We start from the raw sequence: 24,237 nt of genomic DNA, 5'->3' as shown, positions 1-24,237 counted from the left end.
CACATATAACAATATCAACCTTAAATGTAAATAGGCAAAATGACCCAGTTAAGACACAGACTGGCAAATTGGATAGTCATGACCCATTGGTGTGCTGTATTCAGGAGACCCATCTCATGTAAAAAGACACACATAGGCTCAAAATAAAGGGATGGAGGAAAATTTACCAAGCAAATGGAAAGCGAAAAAAAAAAAAAAAAAAGGCAGGGGTTGCAAACCTAGTCTCTGACAAAACAGACTTTCAACCAACAAAAATAAAAAAGACAAAGAAGGGCATTACATAATGGTAAAAGGATCAATTCCACAAGAAGAGCTTACTATCCTACATATATATGCATCCAATATGGGAGCAACCAGATTCAGAAAACAAGTTCTTAAAGACTACAAAGAGACTTAGACTCCCACCCAATAATAGTGGGAGACTTTAACACCCCACTGTCAATATTAGATCACCGAGACAGAAAATTAACAAAAATATTCAGGACTTGAACTCAGCTCTGTATCAAGTGGACCTAGTAGACATCTACAAAACTCTCCAGCCCAAATAATCAGAATATATATTCTTCTCAGTGCCACATGGCACTTATTCTAAAGTTGACCACATAATTGGAAGTAAAACACTCCTCAGCTAATGCAAAAGAATGGAAATCATAATCAAACAGTCTCTCAGAACACAGTGTAATCAAATTAGAACTCAGAATTAAGAAATTAACTCAAAACCCCAAAACTACATAAAAATTGAGCAATCTGCACCTGAATGACTCCTGGGTAAATAATGAAATTAAGGCAGAAATAAAGAAGTTATTTGAAACCAATGAGAACAAAGAGACCACATAACAGAATCTTTGGGACACAGCTAAAGCAGTGTTAAGAGGGAAATTTATAGCACTAAATGCCCACATCAGAAAGCTAGAAAGATCTCAAATTGACACCCTAACATCACAATTAGAGCTAGAGAAGCAAGAGCAAACAAATCCAAAAGCTAGCAGAAGACAAGAAATAACTAAGATCAGAGCAGAACCGAAGAAGATAAAGACACTTCAAAAAAACCAATGAATCCAGAAGCTGGTTTTTTGAAAAAATTAACAAAATAGATGGCTAGCTAGACTTATAAAGAAGAAAAGAGAGAAGAATCGAATAGATACAATAGAAAATTATAAAGGGGATATCACCAATGACCCCAGAGAGATACAAACTGCCATCAGAGAATACAATAAACATCTCTATGCAAATAAACTGGAAAATCTAGTAAGAAACAGATAAATTCCTGGACACATACAACCTCCCAAGACTAAACCAGGAAGAAGTCAAATCTCTGAATAGACCAATAACAAGTTCTGAAATTGAGGCAGTAATTAATAGCCTACAAACCAATAAAAGCCCCAGACCAGATGAATTCACGGCCAAATTCTACCAGAGGTACAAAGAGGAGTTGGTACTATTCCTTCTGAAACCATTCCAAACAATTGAAACGGAGGACTTCTACCTAACTCATTTTATGAGGCCAGCATCATTCTGATACCAAAACTGGGGAGAGACACAGCAACAACAAAAAACTTCAGGCCAATACCCCTGATGAACAATGATGTGAAAATTCTCAATAAAATACTGGCAAATAGAATCCAGCAGCACATCAAAAAGCTTATCCACCACGATCAAGTCGGCTTCATCCCTGGAATGCAAGGCCGGTTCACTGTACACAAACCAATAAATGTAATCCATCACATAAACAGAACCAATGTCAAAAACCACATGATTATTTCAATAGATGCAGATAAGGCCTTAGACAAAATTCAATAGCCCTTCATGTTAAAAACTCTCAATAAACTAGGTATTGATGGAACATATCTCAAAATAATAAGAGCTATTTATATCAAACCCACAGCCAATATCATACTGAATGGGCAAAAGCTGGAAGCATTCCCTTTGAAAACCGGCACAAGACAAGGATGCCCTCTGTCACCACTCCTATTCAACATGGTATTGGAAATTCTGGCCAGGGCAATCAGGCAAGAGAAAGAAATAAACGTATTCAAATAGGAAGAGAGAAAGTCAGATTGTCTCTGTTTATAGATGACATGATTGCATATTTAGAAAACTCCATCATCTCAGCCCCAAAACTCCTAAGCTGATAAGCAACTTCAGCAAAGTCTTATGATACAAAATCAATGTGCAAAAATCACAAGCATTCCTATACAGCAACAATAGACAAGCAGAGAGCCAAATCATGAATGAAATTCCATTCACAATTGCTACAAAGAGAATAAAATACCTAGGAATACAACCAACATGGGAAGTGAAGGACCTCTTTAAGGAGATTTACAAACCACTGCTGAAGGAAATAAGAGAGGGCACAAACAAACGGAAAAACATTCCATCCTCATGGATAGGCAGAATCAATATTGTGAAAATGGCCATACTTCCCAAAGTAATTTATAGATTAAATGCTATTTCCATCAAACTACCATTGACATTCTTCACAAAATTAAAAAAAAAAAAAAAAACTACTTTAAATTTCATATAGAACCAAAAAAGAGCCCATATAGCTAAAACAATCCCTAAGCAAAAAGAACAAAGCTGGAAGCATAATGCTACCTGACTTGAAACTACACTACAAGGCTACAGTAACCAAAACAGCAGAGTACTGGTACATAAAACAGACATATAGATCAATGGAACAGAACAGAGACCTCAGAAGTAACACCACACATCTATAATCATCTGATCTTCGACAAATCTGATCCAAAAAAAAGTAATGAGAAAAGAGTTCCCTATTTAATAAACAGTGCTGAGAAAAGTGGTTAGCCATATGCAGAAAACTAAAACTGGACCTCTTACTTACACCGTGTACAAATATTAACTAAGATGGATTAAAGACTTAAATGTAAAACCCCAAACCATAAAAGCCCTAGGAGAAAACCTAGGCAATACCATTCAGGACATAGGCAGGAGCAAAGTTTTCATGACAAAAAATACCAAAAGCAATTGCAACAAAAGCCAAAATTGACAAATTGGATCTAATTAAACTAAAGAGCTTCTGCACAGAAAAAGAAACTCTCATCAGAGTGAACAGGCAACCTATAGAATGGGAGAAAATTTTTGCACTTTATCCATCTGACAAAGGCCTGATATCCAGAATCTACAAGGAATTTCAACAAATTTACAAGAAACAACCCCATCAAAAAGTGGGCCAACAATATCAACAGACACTTTTCAAAAGAAGAGATTTATTCAGCCAAGAAACATACAAAAAAAAAGCTCAACATCATTGATCATTGGAGAAATGCAAATCAAGACCAAAATAAGATACCATCTCTTGCCAGTTAGAATGATGATTATTAAAAAGTCAGCGAACAATACATGCTGGTGAGGCTGTGGAGAAATAGGAACTTTTTCACTGTTGGTGGGAACGTAAATTAGTTCAACCATTGTGGAAGACAGTGTGACGATTTCTCAAGGACCTAGAACCAGAAATACCATTTGACCCAGAATCCCATTACTGGATATATACCCAAAAGAATATAAATGATTCTACTATAAAGACATATGCACATGGATGTATATTGCAGCACTTTTTTTCAGTTTCTCTAAATTATTATTATTTTTTTATTATTATACTTTAAGTTCCAGGGTTTGTTACATATGTATACATGTGCCATGTTGGTGTGCTGCACCCATTAATTTGTCATTTACATTAGGTATATCTTAATGCTATCCCTCCCCATCCAACCCCATGACAGGCCACAGTGTGTGACGTTCCCCACCTGTGTCCAAGTGTTCTCATTGCTCAATTCCCACCCATGCGTGAGAACATGCGGTGTTTGGTTTTCTGTCCTTGTGATAGTTTGCTGAGAATGATGGTTTCCAGCTGCATCCATCTCCCTACAAAGGACATTAATTCATCCTTTCTTATGGCTGCATAGTATTCCATGGCATATATGTTCCAAGTTTTCTTAATCCAGTCTATCATTGATGGACATTTGGCTTGGTTCCAAGTCTTTGCTATTGTGAATAGTGCCACAATAAACATACGTGTGCATGTGTCTTTATAGCAGCATGATTTATAATCCTTTGGGTATATACTCAGTAATGGGATGGCTGGGTCAAATGGTATTTCTAGTTCTAGATCCTTGAGGAATCACCATCCTGTCTTCCAAAATAGTTGAACAGTCCCACCAACAGTGTAAAAGTATTCCTATTTCTCCACATCATCTCCAGCACCTGTTGTTTCCTGACTTTAATGATTGCCATTCTAACTGGTGTGAGATGGTATCTCATTGTGGTTTTGATTTGCATTTCTCTGATGGTCAGTGATGATGAGCATTTTTTCATGTGTCTGTTGGCTGCATAAATATCATCTTTTGAGAAGTGTCTGTTCATACCCTTTGCCCACTTTTTGATAGGGTTGTTTGATTTTTTTCCTGTAAATTTGTTTAAGTTCTTTGTAGATTCTGGATATTATCCCTTTGTCAGATGGGTAGATTGCAAAAATTTTCTCCCATTCTGTAGGTTGCTTGTTCACTCTGATGGTAGTTACTTTCGCTGTGCAGAAACTCTTTAGTTTAATTAGATCCAATTTGTCAATTTTGGCTTTTGTTGCCATTGCTTTTAGTGTTTTAGCCATGAAGCCCTTGCCCATGCTTATGGCCTGAATGGTATTGCCCAGGTTTTCTTCTAGGATTTTTATGGTTTTAGGTCTAACATCTAAGTCTTTAATCCATCTTGAATTAATTTTTGTATAAGGTGTAAGGGAGGGATCCAGTTTCAGCTTTCTATATACAGCTAGCCAGTTTTCCCAGCACCATTTATTAAACAGGGAATCCTTTCCCCATTTCTTGTTTTTGTCAGGTTTGTCAAAGATCAGATGGTTGTAGAACATCGTATTATTTTTGAGGGCTCTGTTCTGTTCCATTGGTTTATATCTCTGTTTTGGTACCAGTACCATGCTGTTTTGTTTACTGTACCCTTGTAGTATAGTTTGAAGTCAGGTAGCATGATGCCTCCAGCTTTGTTCTTTTGGCTTAGGATTCTCTTGGCAATGCGGGCTCTTTTTTGGTTCCATATGAGATTTAAAGTAGTTTTTTCCAATTTTGTGAAGAAAGTCATTGGTAGCTTGATGGGGATGGCACTGAATCTATAAATTACCTTGGGCAGTATGGCCATTTTCATGATACTGATTTTTCCTATCCATGAGCATGGAACGCTCTTCCATTTGTTTGTGTCCTCTTTTATTTTGTTGAGCAGTGGTTTGTAGTTCTCCTTGAAGAGGTCTTCAACATCCCTTGTAAGTTGGATTCCTAGGTATTTTATTCCCTTGAAGCAATTGTGAATGGGAGTTCACTCATGATTTGGCTCTCTGTTGGTCTGTTATTGGTGTATAGGAAGGCTTGTGATTTTTACACATTGATTTTGTATTCTGAGACTTTGCTGAAGTTGCTTATCAGCTTAAGGAGATTTTGGGCTGAGACGATGGGGTTTTCTAAACATACAATCATGTCATCTGCAAACAGGGACAATTTGACTTCCTCTTTTCCTAATTGAATACCCTTTATTTCTTTCTCCTGCCTGATTGCCCTGGCCAGAACTTCCAATACTATGTTGAATAGGAGTGGTGAGAGAGGGCATCCCTGTCTTGTGCCAGTTTTCAAAGGGAATGCTTTTAGTTTTTGCCCATTCACTATGATACTGGTGTGGGTTTATCATAAATAGCTCTTATTATTTTGAGATATGTCCCATCGATACCTAGTTTATTGAGAGTTTTTAGCATGAAGTGCTGTTGAATTTTGTCGAACACCTTTTCTGCGTCTATTGAGATAATCATGTGGTTTTTGTCTTTGGTTCTTTTTACATGCTGGATTGTTTATTGATTTGCATATGTTGAACCAGCCTTGCATCCCAGGGATGAAGCCAAGTTGATCGTGGTGGATAAGCTTTTTGATGTGCTGCTGGATTCTGTTTGCCAGTATTTTACTGAGGAGTTTTGCATTGATGTTCATTGATATTGGTCTAAATTATCTTTTTTTTGTTGTGTATCTGCCAGACTTTGGTATCAGGATGATGTTGGCCTCATAAAATGAATTAGGGAGGATTCCCTCTTTTTCTATTGATTGAAATAGTTTCAGAAGGAATGGTACCAGCTCCTCTTTGTACCTCTGGTAGAATTCAGCTGTGAATCCGACTGGTCCTGGACTTTTTTTGGTTGGTAGGCTATTAATTATTGCCTCAATTTCAGAGCCTGTTCTTGATCTATTCAGGGATTCAACTTCTTCCTGGTTTAGTCTTAGGAGGGTGTATGTGTCCAGGAATTTATCTATTTCTTCTAGATATTCTAATTTATTTGTGTAGAGGTGTTTATAGTATTCTCTGATGGTAGTTTGTATTTCTGTGGGATCGGTGGTGATATCCCCTTTATCATTTTTTATTGCATCTCTTTGATTCTTCTCTCTTTTCTTCTTTATTAGTCCTGCTAGTGGTCTATCAATTTTGTTGATCTTTTCAAAAAACCAGCTCCTGGATACATTGATTTGTTGTATCTCTATCTCCTTCAGTTCTCCTCTGATGTTAGTTGTTTCTTGCCTTCTGCTAGCTTTTGAATGTGTTTGCTTTTTCTTCTCTAGTTGTTTTAAAAGTGATGCTAGGGTGTCAATTTTAGATCTTTCCTGCTTTCTCTTGTGGGCATTTAGTGTGTTACATTTCCCTCTACGTGCTGCTTTAAATGTGTCCCAGAGATTGTTGTGTTGTGTCTTTGTTCTCACTAGTTCAAAAAACATCTTTATTTCCGCCTTCATTTCATTATGTACCCAGTAGTCATTCAGGAACAGGTTGTTCAGTTTCCATGTAGTTGAGTGGTTTTGAGTGAGTTTCTTAATCCTGAGTTCTAGTTTGATTGTACTGTGGTCTGAGAGACAGTTTGTTATAATTTCTGTTCTTTTACATTTGCTGAGGAGTGCTTTACTTCCAACTATGTGGTCAACTTTGGAATAAGTGTGATGTGGTGCTGAGAAGAATGTATATTTGTTTATTTGGGGTAGAGAGTTCTGTAGATGTCTATTAGGTCCACTTGGTGCAGAGCTGCATTCAATTCCTGGATATCCTTGTTAACTTTCTGTTTCATTGATCTGTCTAATGTGGACAGTGGGGAGTTAAAGTCTCCCATTATTATTGTGTGGGAGTCTAAGTCTCTTTGTAGGTCTCTAAGGACTTGCTTTATGAAACTGAGTGCTCCTGTATTGGGTGCAGTATATTTAGGAGAGTTAGCTCTTCTTGTTGAATTGATCCCTTTACCATTATGTAATGACCTTCTTTGTCTCGTTTGATCTTTGTTGGTTTAAAGTCTGTTTTATCAGAGACTAGGATGGCAACCCCTGCTTTTTTTTGTTTTCCATTTGCTTGCTAGATCTTCTTCCATCCCTTTATTTTGAGCCTATGTGTGTCTCTGCATATGAGATGGGTCTCTGGAATACAGCACACTGATGGGTCTTGACTCTTTATCCAATTTGCCAGTCTGTGTCTTTTAATTGGAGTATTTAGCCAATTTACATTTAAGGTTAATATTGTTATGTGTGAATTTGATCCTGTCATTATGATGTTAGCTGGTTATTTTGCTCGTTAGTTGATGTAGTTTGTTACTAGAATCGATTGTCTTTACAATTTGGCATGTTTTTGCAGTGGCTGGTACCGGTTGTTCCTTTCCACATCTGGTGCTTCCTTCAGGAGCTCTTGTAAGGCAGGCCTGATGGTGACAAAATCTCTCAACATTTGCTTATCTGTAAAGGACTTTATTTCTCCTTCACTTATGAAGCTTAGTTTGGCTGGATATGAAATTCTGGGTTGAAAAGTATTTTCTTTAAAAATGTTGAATATTGGTCCCTACTGTCTTCTGGCTGGTAGCATTTCTGCTGAGAGATCCACTGTTAGTCTGGTGGGCTTCCCTTTGTGGGTAATCTGACCTTTCTCTCTGGCTGCCCTTAAGATTTTTTCCATCATTTCAACTTTGGTGAATCTGACAATTATGTCTCTTGGGGTTGCTCTTCTCGAGGAGTATCTTTGTGGTGTTCTCTGTATTTCCTGAATTTGAATGTTGGCCTGCCTTGCTAGGTTGGGGAAGTTCTCCTGGATAATACCCTGAAGAGTGTTTTCCAAGTGGTTCCATTCTCCCCGTCACTTTCAGGTACACTAATCAGATGTAGATTTGGTCTTTTCACATAGTCCCATATTTTTTGGAGGCTTTGTTTGTTTCTTTTTACTCCTTTTTCTCTAAATTTCTCTTCTGGCTTCATTTCATTCATTTGATCTTCAATCACTGGTACCCTTTCTTCCACTTGATTGAATTGGCTACTGAAGCTTGCACATGCATCACATAGTTCTTGTGCCATCATTTTCAGCTCCATCAGGTCATTTAAAGTCTTCTCTGCACTGTGTATTCTAGTTAGCCATTTGTCAAATCTTTTTTCAAAGTTTTAGCTTCTTTTCAATGGGTTTGAACATCCTCCTTTAGCTCGGAGAAGTCTTTTATTAATGATCGTCTGAAGCCTTCTTCTCTCAACTCATCAAAGTTATTCTCTGTCTGGCTTTGTTCTGTTGCTGGCGAGGAGCTGTGTTCCTTTGGAGGAGAAGAGGCGCTCTGATTTTTAGAATTTTCAGCTTTTCTGCTCTGGTTTCTCCCCATCTTTGTGGTTTTATCTACCTTTGGTCTTTGATGATGGTGATGTACAGATTGGGTTTTGTTGTGGATGTCCTTTCTGCTTGTTAGTTTTCCTTCTAACAGTCAGGACCCTCAGCTGCAGGTCTGTTGGAGGTCGCTGGAGGTCCACTCCAAACCCTGAGTATCACCAGTGGAGGCTGCAGAACAGCAAGTATTGCAGAAATGTTGCTGCCAGATCCTTCCTCTGGAAGCTTCATCTCAGCGGGGCACGTGGCTGTATGAGGTGTCAGTTGGCCCCTACTGGGAGGTGTCTCCAAGTTAGGCTACTCAGGGGTCAGGGACCCACTTGAAGAGGCAGTCTGTCCGTTCTCAGATCTCAAACTCCATGCCAGGAGAACCACTACTCTCTTCAAAGCTGTCAGACAGGGATGTTTAAGTCTACAGAAGTTTCTGCTGCCTTTTGTTCAGCTATGCCCTGCCCCCAGAGGTGGAGTCTACAGAGGTAGGCAGGCCTCCTTGAGCTGCGGTGGGCTCCACCAAGTTTGAGTTTCTCAGCTGTTTTGTTTACCTACTCAAGACTCAGCAATGATGGATGCCCCTTCCCCAGCCTTGCTGCCACCTTGCAGTTGGCTCTCAGACTGCTGTGCTAGCAGTGAGCCCACTCTGTGGGCGTGGGACCCTCCAAGCCAGGAGTGGGATATAATCTCCTGGTGTGCCGTGTGCTAAGACCACTGGAAAAGTGCAATATTAGGGTGGCAGTGTCCCAATTTTCCAGGTACCGTCTGTCATGGCTTTCCTTGGCTAGGACAGGGAAATCCCTTACCCCTTGTGCTTCCTGGGTGCACCCACTGTCTGGCAAGCCCCAGTGAGATGAACCTGGTACCTCAGTGGGAAATGCAGAAATCACCCGTCTTCTGTGTCACTCACGCTGGGAGCTGTAGACTGAAGCTATTCCCATTTGGCCATCTTGGAACTCTGTAGCACTATTTACAATAGCAAAGACATGGAACCAACCCAAATGCCCATCAGTGATAGACTAGATAAAGAAAATGTGGCACATACACACAATGGAATACTATGCAGCCATAAAAAGGAATGAGATCATGTCCTTTGCAGGGACACGGATGAAGCAGGAAGCCAACATCCTCAGCAAACTAACACAGGAACAGAAAACAAAACACTGCATGTTCTCACTCGTAAGTGGGAGTTGAGCAATGAGAACACATGGACAGAGAGGGGGACAACACATACTGGGGTCAGTCAGGGGGTCAGGGGCAAGGGGAGGGAGAGCTTCAGGATACATAGCTAATGCATGGAGGGCTTAAAACATAGATGATGGGTTGACACGTGCAGAAAACCACCATGGCACACATTCCTATGTAACAAACCTGCAGGTTCTGCACTTGTATCCTGGAACTTAAAGTAAAATAAAATAAGTTGTCTAAGTACATCACACAAGTTTAAATAGGAGAATATAAAGTGGTCTGCATTTCTACTGTACTGTAGCCATAGATGATGCTTTCCTTCTCAACTTTTCTAGCATTGGTTACTGAGACCAATCAAACATGATTTATTTCATACTCAGGGATTCCCCATCGAAGTATGAGCTCCTTAAAACCAGGGACTGATGAGGTCCAATTCATTTAATTCATTTCTGCAGCCTGGCACAACAGTATCGCACAGAACATGCTCTTTGAATCCATCTACCCACCTATGCTTCCATTTACTTTGAAAGAGAATTTGAAGCAGTCATGTATAAAATAGCATTATACTAAGAAATGTAAACTAACAGTTATTTGCATGCACATCCAGCTTTGGATAAGATCATTTTTAATTGGCTGAACATTTAGAAGAGTTGGTAGGCAAATTAGATCATAACATAAGCAGATATTTTCAATTTAACAGTAAATGTGAGTGTGTGTAACTGAGCGTAGGTCTCACTTTCTCTGTATTCCACATTTGATCTCTCAGAAGCCTGCCAATCTCTTGACCTCAATTCCCAGTCATCATTATTACTGTCCTCATTCAAGTCCTTGTGGTTTTTTGTCTGTTGACTAATCTACTAAAACTAATCTCCCTGACTCTGGTTATGTGTCCTCAGGCCTTTATCCTCATGGCTTCTAAGCAGAGATTTTTACGACTGAGATATGAATATGTCCACATACTCTTCTAACCTTTCACTGGTTCCCCCTTGGTCTGCTAGATGAAGTTCAATTCCTTAGCATGTTTTACAGAGATGTGGTCTCTGCCCTGCTCTCTAACTTTTACTGTAAGCCATTCTTCTAAGAATAGTTTGTGCCACAGCGGAACTTCTGGACTATTTGCCATTACCCTCAAATCAGCCTTGTTATTTTTCACTTCCACATCTTTCTTCCCATACAAGTTTCCTACCAATGTGACTATCTGTACCCTTCTTTGCCTGGTTTGTCCTTATTTATCTCTTAGGGCTCAGCACAAATGCCTTCTCCCCTGTAAAGAGTTTCCTAAACTAGCTTTGTGCCAACTGTGTCCCATGTGCTTCTGTTACAGCACTCATCTCACTTTTATGAATCTTCTGTCTCCCCTATTGGACAGCCTTAATAATTCAACAAGTTTGTATTAAGTACCTTCTATGAACCTGGCACTGAGCTGGATACAAAGAGAACTTGTCTTTATTTTGTGGAGTTTTTTTTTTTTTTGAGATGGAGTTTTGCTCTTGTCGCCCAGGCTGGAGTGCAGTGGTGCGATCTCAGCTCACTGTAACCTGTGCCTCCCAGATTCCAAGTGATTCTCCTATCTTAGGAGAGTATCTGAATAGCTGAGATTATAGGCACCCACCATCAAGCTCGGCTAATTTTTGTGTTTTTAGTAGAGATGGGGTTTCAACATGTTGGCCAGGCTGGCCTTGAACTTCAGACCTCAGGTGATCTGCCCGCCCCAGCCTCCCAAAGTGCTGGGATTACAGGCATGAGCCACTGTGTCCCGCATGGCCCTTGTCTTTAAGGGGCTCGGAGTGTTCTAGAAAAGGGGATTAGTGACTAATAAGAATAACAGAGTGTGCTAAGAGCTGGAGTTGGATCTTAAAGGACAAGTAAAATTATTGAGATGGTAAAGAACTCCCCAAGCAGGGAAAGTAGCCTGTATAAAGGGACAGAGAAGTGCAATGACAGGAGGCATGGAGAAGCTGTGAGGAGGGCAATCTAGTGTAAATAACAGGCACATGTGTGGGACTGGAGGGGATAGACCATGAACTGTATAATGTAGCCAGAAAATTATCTGAGCCATGTCTCAAGCGGCTATGGGGAAAACTGAAGGATTTGGGCTGGGGAGTAACATGTCATTTTCATGGAGTAGAATACCACTCTCATCACTCTGAGAAAAATGGATTGAAGTAAAGGAAGATCAGGTGAGATGAAGGGCTGGTCATCACTGCCTGCTGTAACACTTCTTCCTTGAGCAACAGAAGCTGCACGAGTACGACATGTTAAGCTGTGTGCTAAGAGAAAGTAAACCCCGATTCAGGGGTCTGCAAATCCTCCAGATGCTGGGTATACGGGTCATGTGACAAAATGGACTAGTCAATGACATAAAAACATCCATGACCCTACTTAGAAAGTGTCAACTTACCAATTTTCCAGTAACACTCTGACCACCTTCATTCAGCCAGAACCCAGGTACCATGGCTGAGAAATAAGGCCCCCAGACGCCTGGTACAAAAATTGGGTCTTTGCTGATCTGGAAAGAAAGATGGAAAATATGTGAACACATTGACTCTCAGGGGTAGAGGAAGGGTTCTCCTCCTAATATTTCTATGACCATGGAATTCAGCTTCTTACTGAATGCCTTTTATGGTGGGGAAGTCACTCTCTCCCAAGAAAGGCCATGGCTCCTTTTTTTTTAGAAACTTTCCTGATAAACTCATTTACATGTCAAGGTAATAAAAATGATCATTTTGGAAAGAAACTGATAAGGTGTTTCCCTGTTGGCTCCCTCATTATGGCAGAGATTGCAAAGGTGGTCCCCATTCTCCACCCTTCCTGTGTCAACACCCTTTGCAATGAGACTTTGCAGCTCCTCACACTGAGATGTGGGTCTATCTCCCTACCCCTTCAATCTACACCAGTCTTGTGACTTGTTTTGCCAAGAGAATGAGGCAGATGTGAGACTGGGCCAGTTTTCCAAGCCTAGGTCTCAAAAGGGCTGTGCGCTTCTGTTCTGTCTTTCGCTCCTCAAACTTGGCCACAAGAACATGCCCTGACAAGGCTGCTGGGTGACAGGAGATGTGCAACAGAGCTGAGTCTGTTCAGTTGTCTCAGGTGATTTCCCAGATATATGAAAGAACCCAGGCAACACCAGCAAATATTCCTAGGTAACCAGCATTGACCAGCCCAGATCATCAGACTCACCTAGTCAACCAACAAACTAGTGAGCAAAAATAAATGTCTACTGTTCTTTGTCACTAAGGTTTTGTATTTGTCTGTAACTTAGCATTTGGGGGACAATAATAACTGATATATTTCTTTCCTTTTACAAACATGTACTGCTACCTACTAGCAATCCCGTCTCCCTATTGGGTGCTGGGGAAACAAAGATGAATCAGAGTTCTTACTTTCAAGAAGCTCCCATCTAGTGGAGGAGCTATACAAATAAATAGACAAATAGAATATAGTGTGGTTCATGAGATGGTAAAGACAAAATGCAAAATATTGTGGATGGGCACAGGAGGTGAGCAATATGCTAAAGATTATACAAAGATAGAGGCCACCATTTAGATATATACCCCAAGGCTAACTGCCCAGAATCAAGTAGTAAAACTTAAGTCATTCTGATTTCCCTGAGTTGCTAGCTCTCATTATAAACAAAGCATAAAACATAAGCTTTATCCCCCTGTCAGCATGATTTGATGAAATTAAAACGTAAGCTTTAGGTCCTTGTCAGCATGATTCAGGAAAATTAAATCAATCAGCTATAGACAAATCAGTTTAAACAGTCCTGTTTGCCCTGAAAAAAAAAAAAATGTTAACACATAACAGCCAATGACTAAAAAGGTCAAAATACTTTCTCCTTAATGTTTCATAAACTGCACTGTAACTGCCATAAGGTGAGCTTCTTACCACTTGAAGTCTTGCTGATGGCAATCTGTACTTTTTGTAAGATAGTAAACTTTCAAATTTTCCCTAACTTGTTCTCATTTTATTTTTGACAAGTGGAATGGTACAGAGGTGGCTTCTTAAAAGAAAGGAACACAAGCTAAGTTTGAAAAGACTAGTAGGAGTTTGCTAAAGTAAAACAGGCATTCCAGGCAGAGGGAAGAGGCGGAACAAAGCCATGTGGGTAAGAGAGGTGCTCTCAGGTACTCTCAGTAATCAACATAGTGCCTTTTTTTTTTTTTTTTTTTTTTTTTTTAGCAGACCATAGCAGTCCCTTCAACTGTAAGGAAAGCATGTAAACAGATGAACTAGAACAGGTGGGGATAGACCATGTGTTCATTCATCTGCAGTGGTACATGCTTCTCATCTATTCAGCAGTAAGGAATGCTGAAGTCACATTTATGGTCACAGAAATATTTAGCTAGAGGGTAGGGAAGACAAGGGAGTTAGGCATACAAGTTGTATTCCAGCAGGTCTTGAGGCTGGGCAGAGAATCTATTCATTTATATATTTCACAAATATTTACTCAGCCCTTACTACGTGCTTGGTAATGTGCTAGGCCCAGAGGATACAGATGTGATTACCAGCATTGTAGCATGGGGACAGACCTTATTTAATTGTCTTGACCTCAGCTACCCTGGTTATCTCTTTACTAAACCAGAGATTCCTCAAATCAGTAGGATTTCCAACCCCAGAATGGGAAGGGGGTGAAGGAAGGCAAAAAACAAAAGCAGCATAACATTGTCAACTTTAAATTTTGTCAAATAAGGACAATTTTTCAAAAGGAACATTTTAACATCAAAATAGAAAGAATAACCTCAGGGAGAAAAAAGATAGGCTTTCATAAGAAAAGTAAGGACAAACATTAATCAGATCATTACACAAATATATAATTACCAACTGTGAGAATCAATGAGGGAAAGCCAAAAGGTATTAAGAGAACACACAAGCGAGGTACCTAATTCAGTCTAGGTGACAGGGAGTGCTTCTCTGAGGAAACTGTATATGAATTAAGATTTAAAACATGCATGGAAATTATTCAGGTGGGTGAGTTTGAGTGTGTGGTGTGTACGCGTGCGAGAGAAAGAATGCATGAGTGAGCTATGGCGAATGTTCCAGCCACAAGGAGCGCATACTAACTGGTACTTATTTTCACCACTCTGCCTTTATTTGCCTAGTGAAAATTTTATCAGGTGCCAATTCTAGAAATTTCTTTCCTAAGTCCCAGAGCTTCTTTGAGGTGAGTGAGGCAGTTCATATTCATTACCACTTAGGACCCAGGGGTTGTACAGGTAGAGCCAAAGCCAAATCATCTCATTCTGTGTCCTGCACACCCCTGCTTCCAGAACTCCTGGCCCCATTTGAGAGATTAATCCCCGAGAGGTTGTGTAAGTTGTCCATGGTTAGTACACGGACGACCACAATGGGATTTGAACTGAGGCAGATGTTGACCTCAAACTCTATGATAATGCTCTTTACTTGTATGCATAAATTGCTTAGGAAGGATACACGTCACTTCCCTTCTTCCCATCCCCTGCCCCACAATTTGGGGATATTACTGCATCAGCTGCAGCAAGACTTCATTAGAAGATTGTGGCTTTGCTGTTCCGAAATGTCAGAGGATGATTTTGCTTGGCTCTGTCCAGAGAGAAAGTTTTGAGTTGACCTCTGTTTGTGGCCACTCATCTGGAATAGCATATGCTTCTCCTCAGACATCCTGTGTAAAGCAAGGAAACAAAGAGTACTTCTAGTCACTTTCAAATCCTGTGTTCTTAGAAGAAATCTAGGAATTCCTGGTTTGTTTTGGGAGAGAGAGTGAAAGAATGCACACTTGTGTATTTATGTGTCGTTTAATCTTTTGCCACAAACCTAAATATTTAAAAATGTTTTTGTGAAAGCTCCTTCCATGCTGATGGCTGTCTTGGCCTGGAGGCTGCTCCATGACCCTAAAGAAGGGGAGCTCATCATACCACATTGATGACAGGTGTCCATGCAGGACACTGACTTCCCAGTAATAACAGCACTGTTGGCAGAAACAACAATAGCTGAGACTTACTGTGTACTTACTAAAGGCCTGATTCTAAGCATATTACAGGTATTAAATCACTTAATCTTCACAGTAATTCTAAGGGAAAATTCTGTTATTATTCCTATTGTACAGATATGTAAACTGAGGCAGAGAGCTAAATAATATGAGCAGTATTACAAAAACTGAAAGCAGTCGGGCATCAGGCTCTATATTTGTCTCTGCCAAATTATAGTCTTAATTTTAGGCTACCATTACTTCCTTGAGTCTTTCATCTGTTTTGAAGAGCAGAAAGCAAGGGCCATTAGAGCCAACACAGACTTACTCAAAGTGAACATAACCTTCTGGCCTTGATGACAAGTGGGTTGGGGAATCTTCATTTCTAAAAAGTTTTCGTTAGGTGTTCCCTGATACACCAGTGAACAACAGAAGAGAAAGTATGGGTCGGGACAAAGGCCCATCGTGATTCTAGTCCTGACTCTGCCCAATTCTCAGCCAGGTGATCTTAAGTAAGGTAGCCTTTCTGAGTCTCAGTTTCCTCAACTCCAAAATGGGAGGAATGCATGAATGCTGGAAGACTTTTGTAAAGATTAAGTAAGCTGTCACATATAAATGGTTTATTATATGTTAAACACCAAATAAATGTTAGCTCTCCTTGAAATGAGGCTTGTATGATGGAATAGTCAGGTGACTGGCTGAACAGCCACAGGCAACAGTAATCACAACTATATAAGGGGGTCTCTAGATTTGTCCTTGGTCTTAGTTTAGTCAACATGCTTAATAATGGAGTAGAAGATGATATAGAAGAAAAGCTTATATTTTCAGATGCTAACACTTGGAAAAATAGCTTATTACAGGATGTGTTCAAATTAAGATTTGAAATTACCTCAAAGAGCTAGAACACTAAGCAAAATTAAGGAAACAGGTAACATTTATTTACTTATATAGTTAAAAACTTATACTTAAAAAGCATTGGTAGTACTCTTTTTCATAGGCTTGGTAGTGGGAATACTGGTGTTCATTTTGGTATTTTTGTTTAAACTGTACTTAGACATTTGGTGTACTCTTTGTGTCTGATACAAATATCATTATAAAAACTTCAAAAACAACAAATAGAAACATTTGGTTGCATACTGTATGTCAGACACTGAGCTCAATAAGGCTATAAAAATAAGGCAAAATATTACTACTACTATTACTACTACTACTACTACTACTAATAAAGTGGTATGGTTCCTTTCCTCAAGGAGTTCCTAATCAGACAGGGCAGCGAGGTAGAAATAAAAAAATAACAACAAAACATGGCAAGCGCTATAAAAAGGTAACAGAGGAGTGCAGTACGAGCCCAAAGGAAGGAATAACTCACTGCCTGGGAAAAGAGTGAGCATTTCACAGAGGTGGCCACCTTGAAGCAAGGCCTTGAACGAGGAGGACATACTTGCTTGGGCAGAGAGGAAGGGCAGCCCAGGCAGAAACAGCTATGTAGACAAGGCTAAGAGTCACGAAGCTGTGCACACATTTTGATTTCAGGGAGCTCCATATAAAGTTCTGCATTTTACTTTAAATAAAAGATCACGTGGTTTGAAGGATGGGTATAGTTTTGCATCCACAGATCCTACTGATTCTCAAAAATCCAATTTTAAAACAATTATGGTTGGGAAAAAACCATTGAAAAGAGCCTTTAAATCAGTTAATAATTAAAATAATAAATCATATAGAAATAATAAAATAGTCATTGCTAAGAGTTATTTGCATTTATCATATGCTACAGACTCTTCTAGGCTCTTCACCTATATTATCACATTTAATACTCATGACAACCCAATGAGTATTAGAGGTCCTATTATACTTACTTCACAGATGAGGAAATAGAAGCTGCAGGAGGTCAAATAGCTAGTAAATAGAAGAGGAAGGCTTTCAGGATTCAAATTATGAACCACCAACTTATTTCCCTCTCTATAACTAGCTCTCCTCAGCTATAAAATCAATGGATTAAACTAGAAATGTTTAATATCTCTTTCGTCTTTGGGGTTTTCTAAGATTTCATGAAGTTGAGTCATTCCAGCCCAGCTGGTCAATCAGAACTCTTTAGCTAGCTATTTCAACATAGACTCTGCCCTCGCATGGCCTGGGCTTCATGGGATTGTCTTGGGCTAAATCCTGGGGCTTCTTGAAGTCCTCACTTTGTTCTGTTGGTAGTACCCTTAGTACTTGCTGTGCTCCATAACCTGTGGCCAAGATTATTGTGGGTTTTTCTGTCAACTTCATGAGTTGTATTTAATGGCTACTGTGTAAAACATCTTACATTAGCTGATTAAGTATTCAGTAAATATTTATTGGATACACACTGAGTTCAAACTACTGTTTTAAACATGAAAAGATGTAGAAAGACAGACATCACAGCCAGTAAGTAAGTGATGTAGTCTCTGTCCTCCTGAAGTTTACAATCTAGGGGGACTTGGAATTCAGTATGGGCTGGGACATAACCCAGGTATCAAGTGACTTGTAGGTGTACATTTGCATTCAGACTTAGAGTTACCCTGACAGTCTATAGAGTCAAACACCGTCAGTCCATATTATAGCTGGAGACACAGGGATGAAGAGGGTAAGCAAATTGCTCAGGATCATAAACATCAGAAATGATGGAGCTGGGATTAGAAGCCGCTTTCCATGTGCTCCTGCCTCTCTTTGTGGCGATGCCCAAGTTGGCTCAATGAGTGCATGCCATTGGCTTAGTTTCATCTAAGGCAATGTGCCCGTCAGCCGAGTTTCCCTGTGGTGACAAAGCCCAGAAACCTGCTCACACCTCTTCTGGGAGAGATGACTGGGCTCAGAGTGGGGAGCTGCTCCAGCTCCGTTTGTTCTGCCTGCCTGCAACGCCATCACCCCAAGGCTGGCCTAAGCCTCTGGCAGGGGCAAGAGGCAGGCACCAGGCGCCAGTCGTCCTGGGAGGGAACAGGAGGTTTTGTTTTGAGTGCCTCCGGCCAGGTTGGGAATTTTAGAGGGGAGCCACAGGCATGTGTGGGACCGGGTATTTCCGTGGTGGCTCATCTCTCCCTCCAAATGGACTGTGCTATCGTCTTACTAGAGAAAAACCATTTGTACACAATCCAGCCAACTCCTAGATCACCACACGGTACCAAAAGAAAAAAAAAAAAAGCATAGAGAATTTTGTTTATGAATGGGGGCTCTCAGCACTCACCTTTATTTCTATATTTCTCAGACTGAATTGTAAATAGCTGTTAATGTCTGCCTCTCCCATGAAATAGTGAGCAGTCATATCTTATCTTAAAGGCAGACACATGATTTAGTAACATGAGCACAGACTTGGCAGTCAGACAAACTTGGGTAATTCTGGTTAGGTCATTTGCTGACCTGAGACTCAGTTTCTTTATCTGTTGATGGGGATCATCTCATTGATCACAGAGCTGTGTCTAAGTCCTAGATGGGGTAATGTATATAAAGATCCTAGGACACAGTATGCTCTCAAGGCATGTTAAGCCACAGATGGCTAAATTCTACTCCTTTTTGGGACAGTGGAAAAGTCTGGTGTCCAAAGAGCTGGGTGCAGGTCCAGCCTCTACTCATTTTTAGCTTCATCTCTTTGGTAGGCTCTTCTTTCTCTTCCCTCCTGGATTCTCCCCTATGTTCATCTCATTCCCTACATCTCTTAGGGTCAGCTCATCCAGTCCTACTTATGCAATGATAATTTTTACCCCACACTCAGGCCTTGCTCGTGAGCTCCACATGGGACCTTTGACCTGGATGGCTAATCCACATGCCTTGTTCTGTAGCTCTGGCACGTTATATTTTTGACACGTCAGATGTGTCTCTGTCTCAGGATACCATTCTTGACTTCCTGATCATTCATCACTCTCATCTGCCCCACAATAGGTCACGGTGCTCTGTCAAATATTTTTCAAACACAAGTCTTCCTGTTTCCAACTATTGCCACCACGTTAGTCCAGCCCTTCATCATTTCTTGCTTGGGTTATTACGAGGGTGATGAAACTGGATTAAACTCGTTTCCCTGACTCAAATAGTGTCCTCCACCCTGTACTCTCTTAAGCCTCACTCAGAGAATCTTTCATACCTCCACCACAATGATCTTTCTAACACACAAATCTAATTCTATCATTTCCCTTACTAAAGTCCTTGAGAAGCTTGTCACGACACATGAGACTGTCTGATTTAGCTTTTACCTTTTTGTCTCATGAAATCCCTTATGTTATCATTTCCCAGTCCTCTGCCCCCATCACTTTTTATTGCACCAAGCCCGTCACAAGCGAGGCCCCAGACTAAGTGAACAACCTGAAATTCCCCGTGTGCCATTTTCTTTCTCAACTCTTAGTGTTCATAAATTCTCCTCTCTCTGATTAGAGGGCACTCCCTCTCGCCATCCCCTGGCTAATTTATATATATTCTTTTTGTTTTTGTTATTTTATATATATATATTGAGCCTTGCTCTATTTCTCAGCTGGAGTGAAGTGGCATGATCTCAGCTCACTGCAACCTCTGCCTCCTGGGTTCAAACGATTCTCCTGCCTCAGCCTCCCGAGTAGCTGGGATTACAGGCGTGCACCACCATGCCCAGCTAATTTTTATATTTTTAGTAGAGATGGGGTTTCACCAGTGTTGGCCAGGGTGCTCTTGAACTCCTGATCTCAAGTGATCTGCCCGCCTCGGCCTCCCAAAGTGCTGGGATTACAGGCATGAGCCACTGCACTCAGCCACTTATACATATTCTTTTAAGAACATGCATAACCCAGCACTTGGGGAGGCTGAGGCCGGCAGCTCACTGGAGGACAGGAGTTTCAAGACCAGCCCGGCCAACATGGTGAAAACCTGGCTCTACTAAAAATACAAAAATTAGCTTGGAGTGGTGGCACGTGCCTATAATACCAACTACTTGGGAGGCTGAGGCAGGAAAATCGCTTGAACCCAGGAGGCAAAGGTTGCAGTAGGCCAAGATCGTGCCACTGCACTCTAGCCTGGGCGACAGGGTGAGACGTCGTCTCAAAAACAAACAAACAAACAAACAAATAAACAAACAAACAAAGAACATGTGTAACACTGAACTCAATGTTATCTCCTCTGAAAAGCCTTCTATAAACCCTGACTTCTACCACAATGCTGAGTTAGGTACTCCCGCTGCATCTTCACTTAACTTGTAATTCCTGTATTGTAGCTTGTCGTAACATACTCTGCATGTGTTGTAAGTGTACATCTCTATAAATACATCTGTAATGTGTACTAACAGGTAATGTGTACTTGTTTGTAAATTACATCACTACACATATGCAGGACATGGCTACCATTATCATGAACAGGACAATGACACTAACATTAAGGGCAATAATAGGATATAAAACACATCTAATATTATCTGTAAACAAGACATGGTTAATAAAGATCGGGCTTACCAAATTTTCCTCTCCTCTATTTGGGGGTTTCAAAACGGTTAAGAGTCTTGGAGTTTGCCCTTCCTAGAAACCCAATCTCTTTATTTCAGTCTCAGCAAAACAAGATATGCACAAAACCTATCCACAGATACCTCCTGAGGCTTAGCAGTTTGAGTGGGCGGGGAGGGCACTGAGCTGGTCTGTCACCCTACCAAACACTCCTCAAATTTGGATAGAGGAAGGCAGTCAAATGTTGCCTGCAATGTCCTGAATTACTTGCAAAGTATTTTGGACTCCTTAAATCCTGAATTCCTTATCCTTTATCATTCTTGAAACTCATATGTGATCACAGATAAAATTTAATCCATATGTTTCTCATTCATTTATAGTTAATGTACCCAGATTGCTTTGCAAGAGAGATAGAATAGCCAAAAAACTTGGAAGCCTTCCAAAAGTTCATCCACATTTTCTCTCTCCTGTAGACAAGAAGCTACACTTGGCCTTCTGTATACAAATGTCTAACTGGCTCCAGTGAGACCAGACTGGTTTTCAGCTTTGAAGGCTCTGAGAGCTGTGTGCCTTCAAAGATATAAAATTATATCATGCATTTTTCACAGTCCAAACAATCTGTAGTGGGTAAACACATCTTAGTCTATTCTATGGATCATGCACGGGAGGAGGAACAGGTGGGGCAGAGTGGGTGCAGGGGAGAGAGCTAACGAGGAGGTAGCGTGCTCCGTCTGCACAATACTCATCAACTGCAGTCTTAGCTCTGTCGCTCTGACATCACGTAGTGAGGTGGATCTTGAGTCAGAACCATATCTTCTATTTCTGTCAAATCCTCCAGGAGTGGGCATAGTACTAATTATGAATTAGTTCTCTAATACGGCAAAACCAATGCTCTTTGATTCTAAACTGGCTGGTAGGAAAAATAGCTCCCTCCTGCAGACTTCAGAGTTCTGTTAAAAGGATGCCTGAGGGCAGGCAGTCTCCAGCCGAGAGTCTCTGCTGTGTGACCTTGGTCTTTGGGGTGTTCATCTGAAAACTGGGACAAATAAGACCTCTCGTACAGATCCGTACAGATTAAATGTGGCAGAGTCTATTACTGGCCTTGGTGCAGTGCCGGGTACATTCAGTGACCTAGAGAAATGTAGCCTGTGTTAATATCATCACCTCCATACAAGCCAGGGTGAGTTTCTTATTTATGGATTGGAGCTCATGTGGGGGTTTAATTTTTTTTTAAAGACTTGACACTATTTTCACTAGAATTCTGAAGCTGGGTTCAGAGGTTATACTGGCTCTAGAGAAGAGGGAGAAAGAATCAACACGATCACTCAGATGGGTTGATTTCTACTTGTAAGATCTGTCGGTGGGCATAAGTAAAATTGAGAGTTTATCCTATTTACCGCATATTGTATAAAGGCAAGGACAGCCTTGCTTGATTTATATCCAAGCATCTTTTACTAAAAGTCAGAATTTCTGTGCATAAGCATCAATCGTTGCCTTTTGGAAGTATTCCCCAATAGAACCCACTCTTGCTTCTCAGGCTTAGCTCAGAGGAATTCAGGATACATCCATACCAGTCTAGACCTGAAGAATCCTGACCTTCAAAACACTTTCTCCATTTTTGGTGGGATAGAAGAGAAGACTACACTGAATAGGCAAAAAGAATTCAAAAACTCTCCATAGACACCTGGGTAGCTCCCCTGCTTGATTGCAAAAGTATTATGAACTGAGAGGTGTTTATCAAATATCAGTGGAAGTGATGAGGGTGAAGGAATTTAACCCTTCCACCTTCTCTATAACAAACGAGATTGACGAGAGGATTAAGAAAGTGTGATGGCTGGATGGGGGGAAGTCAGCAGAAGAGAACTGAAGAGACAGGGTCTGAAAGCCTACATTCCCTAGCCACTTGACATGTTACCTGGGACAGCACACGGCGGCACATGTGCCAGCACATCTGTGGCAGGCAGAACTGCTCACAGCCTCTTTCTTGCCAGGTCTGGACTAGGCCTGTGAATCCTTCCCAGGCCTGGGTGCCTGGGAGCCACTGCAATCAGCAGGGTGACCTATCTGTGAAAGATGGGCCACTTTCACACACATTCTTCCAGCTAAGATACTAGGCAAGCCTGAGTCACTCCCAGTTTTGATGGAAAAGGAAACTGAGCTTCAGAAAATCAACTCAAGTTCCTTCCTGGGCTTACACATAGGGCAGAACCAAGACTTAGACCCAAATCTGACTCACAAGTCTGTATCCTTCCTAAGACACATTTTTTTTTTTTTTTTTTTTGAGAAAAAAAAAGATTGAAATAAGGAGAAGCAAGGAAATAGCAGGCAGATAGCACCTTCTTCCACATTAGGTCTGGAGGCAGCCCAGATCCTTCTGTGCCCTGAATGGAGTATGTCCCTTGGTAAATTCAAGAGAGGTAATGGGATTTTCCTATGTCAGGAAAAAAGAAAAAAAAATCACACATTTCAGTGGTATCTTTTCCCTCTTCTCCATATTCAACATTCTCTAAAAATGTTAAGTGAGCCTCATGTTAAAGAAAAAAAGAAAACACTTAAAAATTGTTTTTCTATTTAAATGAATTTCTATAAAACAGAAATGGTTTGTAACACAGAGGCGAGGGACACTAGAAAAGAAGAAAGAGCCCTCGGAGGGAAAGTGGATCCCAGAGGGCTTAACCTCTGCCTGTGCTCTATAAAAGATCACGCTAATATGTAAGGTATGTAAACACTGCAGAACAATCAGAAACAAATGAAATGATGGCTTCAGAGTAACAGTATTCAGCTGTGGGCAACAGCCAGGAGGCAGCTTTTGTTATGAACAGATCATAACAAAATGCCTCCGATATGAAGCAGGCCTGATTTTAACCCTTGGAATAGGCTATCTAGGGTATGAACATGTGTCTGGGGCCCATCTGGACTTCCTTAGAAGAAAAAAAGGAAGGAAAGCAACTGTCTGTGAAATATATGACATGATGTAGGGTAGAGTCAGTCCTGTAAGAGTGGCTCAAATAGAGATTGTGTATTTTT

The 24,237-nt window shown here is 40.6% G+C and overlaps 1 protein-coding gene across 21 annotated transcripts in view; it reads right to left on the bottom strand.

The window, feature by feature from the left end:
- Positions 1-24,237, bottom strand: part of FGGY (FGGY carbohydrate kinase domain containing) — a 444,024-nt gene that overhangs the window by 141,507 nt on the left and 278,280 nt on the right. For all 21 annotated transcript variants that reach the window (XM_017961925.3, XM_017961936.3, XM_017961918.2 and 18 more), the window contains one exon: positions 12,251-12,358. In XM_017961925.3, the coding sequence (XP_017817414.2) occupies positions 12,251-12,358 (108 nt within the window). The remainder of the gene's footprint in view (positions 1-12,250; positions 12,359-24,237) is intronic.

Source organism: Papio anubis, chromosome 1 (genome assembly GCF_008728515.1).
Source record: "Papio anubis isolate 15944 chromosome 1, Panubis1.0, whole genome shotgun sequence".
Classification (NCBI taxonomy): domain Eukaryota; kingdom Metazoa; phylum Chordata; class Mammalia; order Primates; family Cercopithecidae; genus Papio; species Papio anubis.
This window is presented reverse-complemented; position numbering and strand designations above follow the sequence as displayed.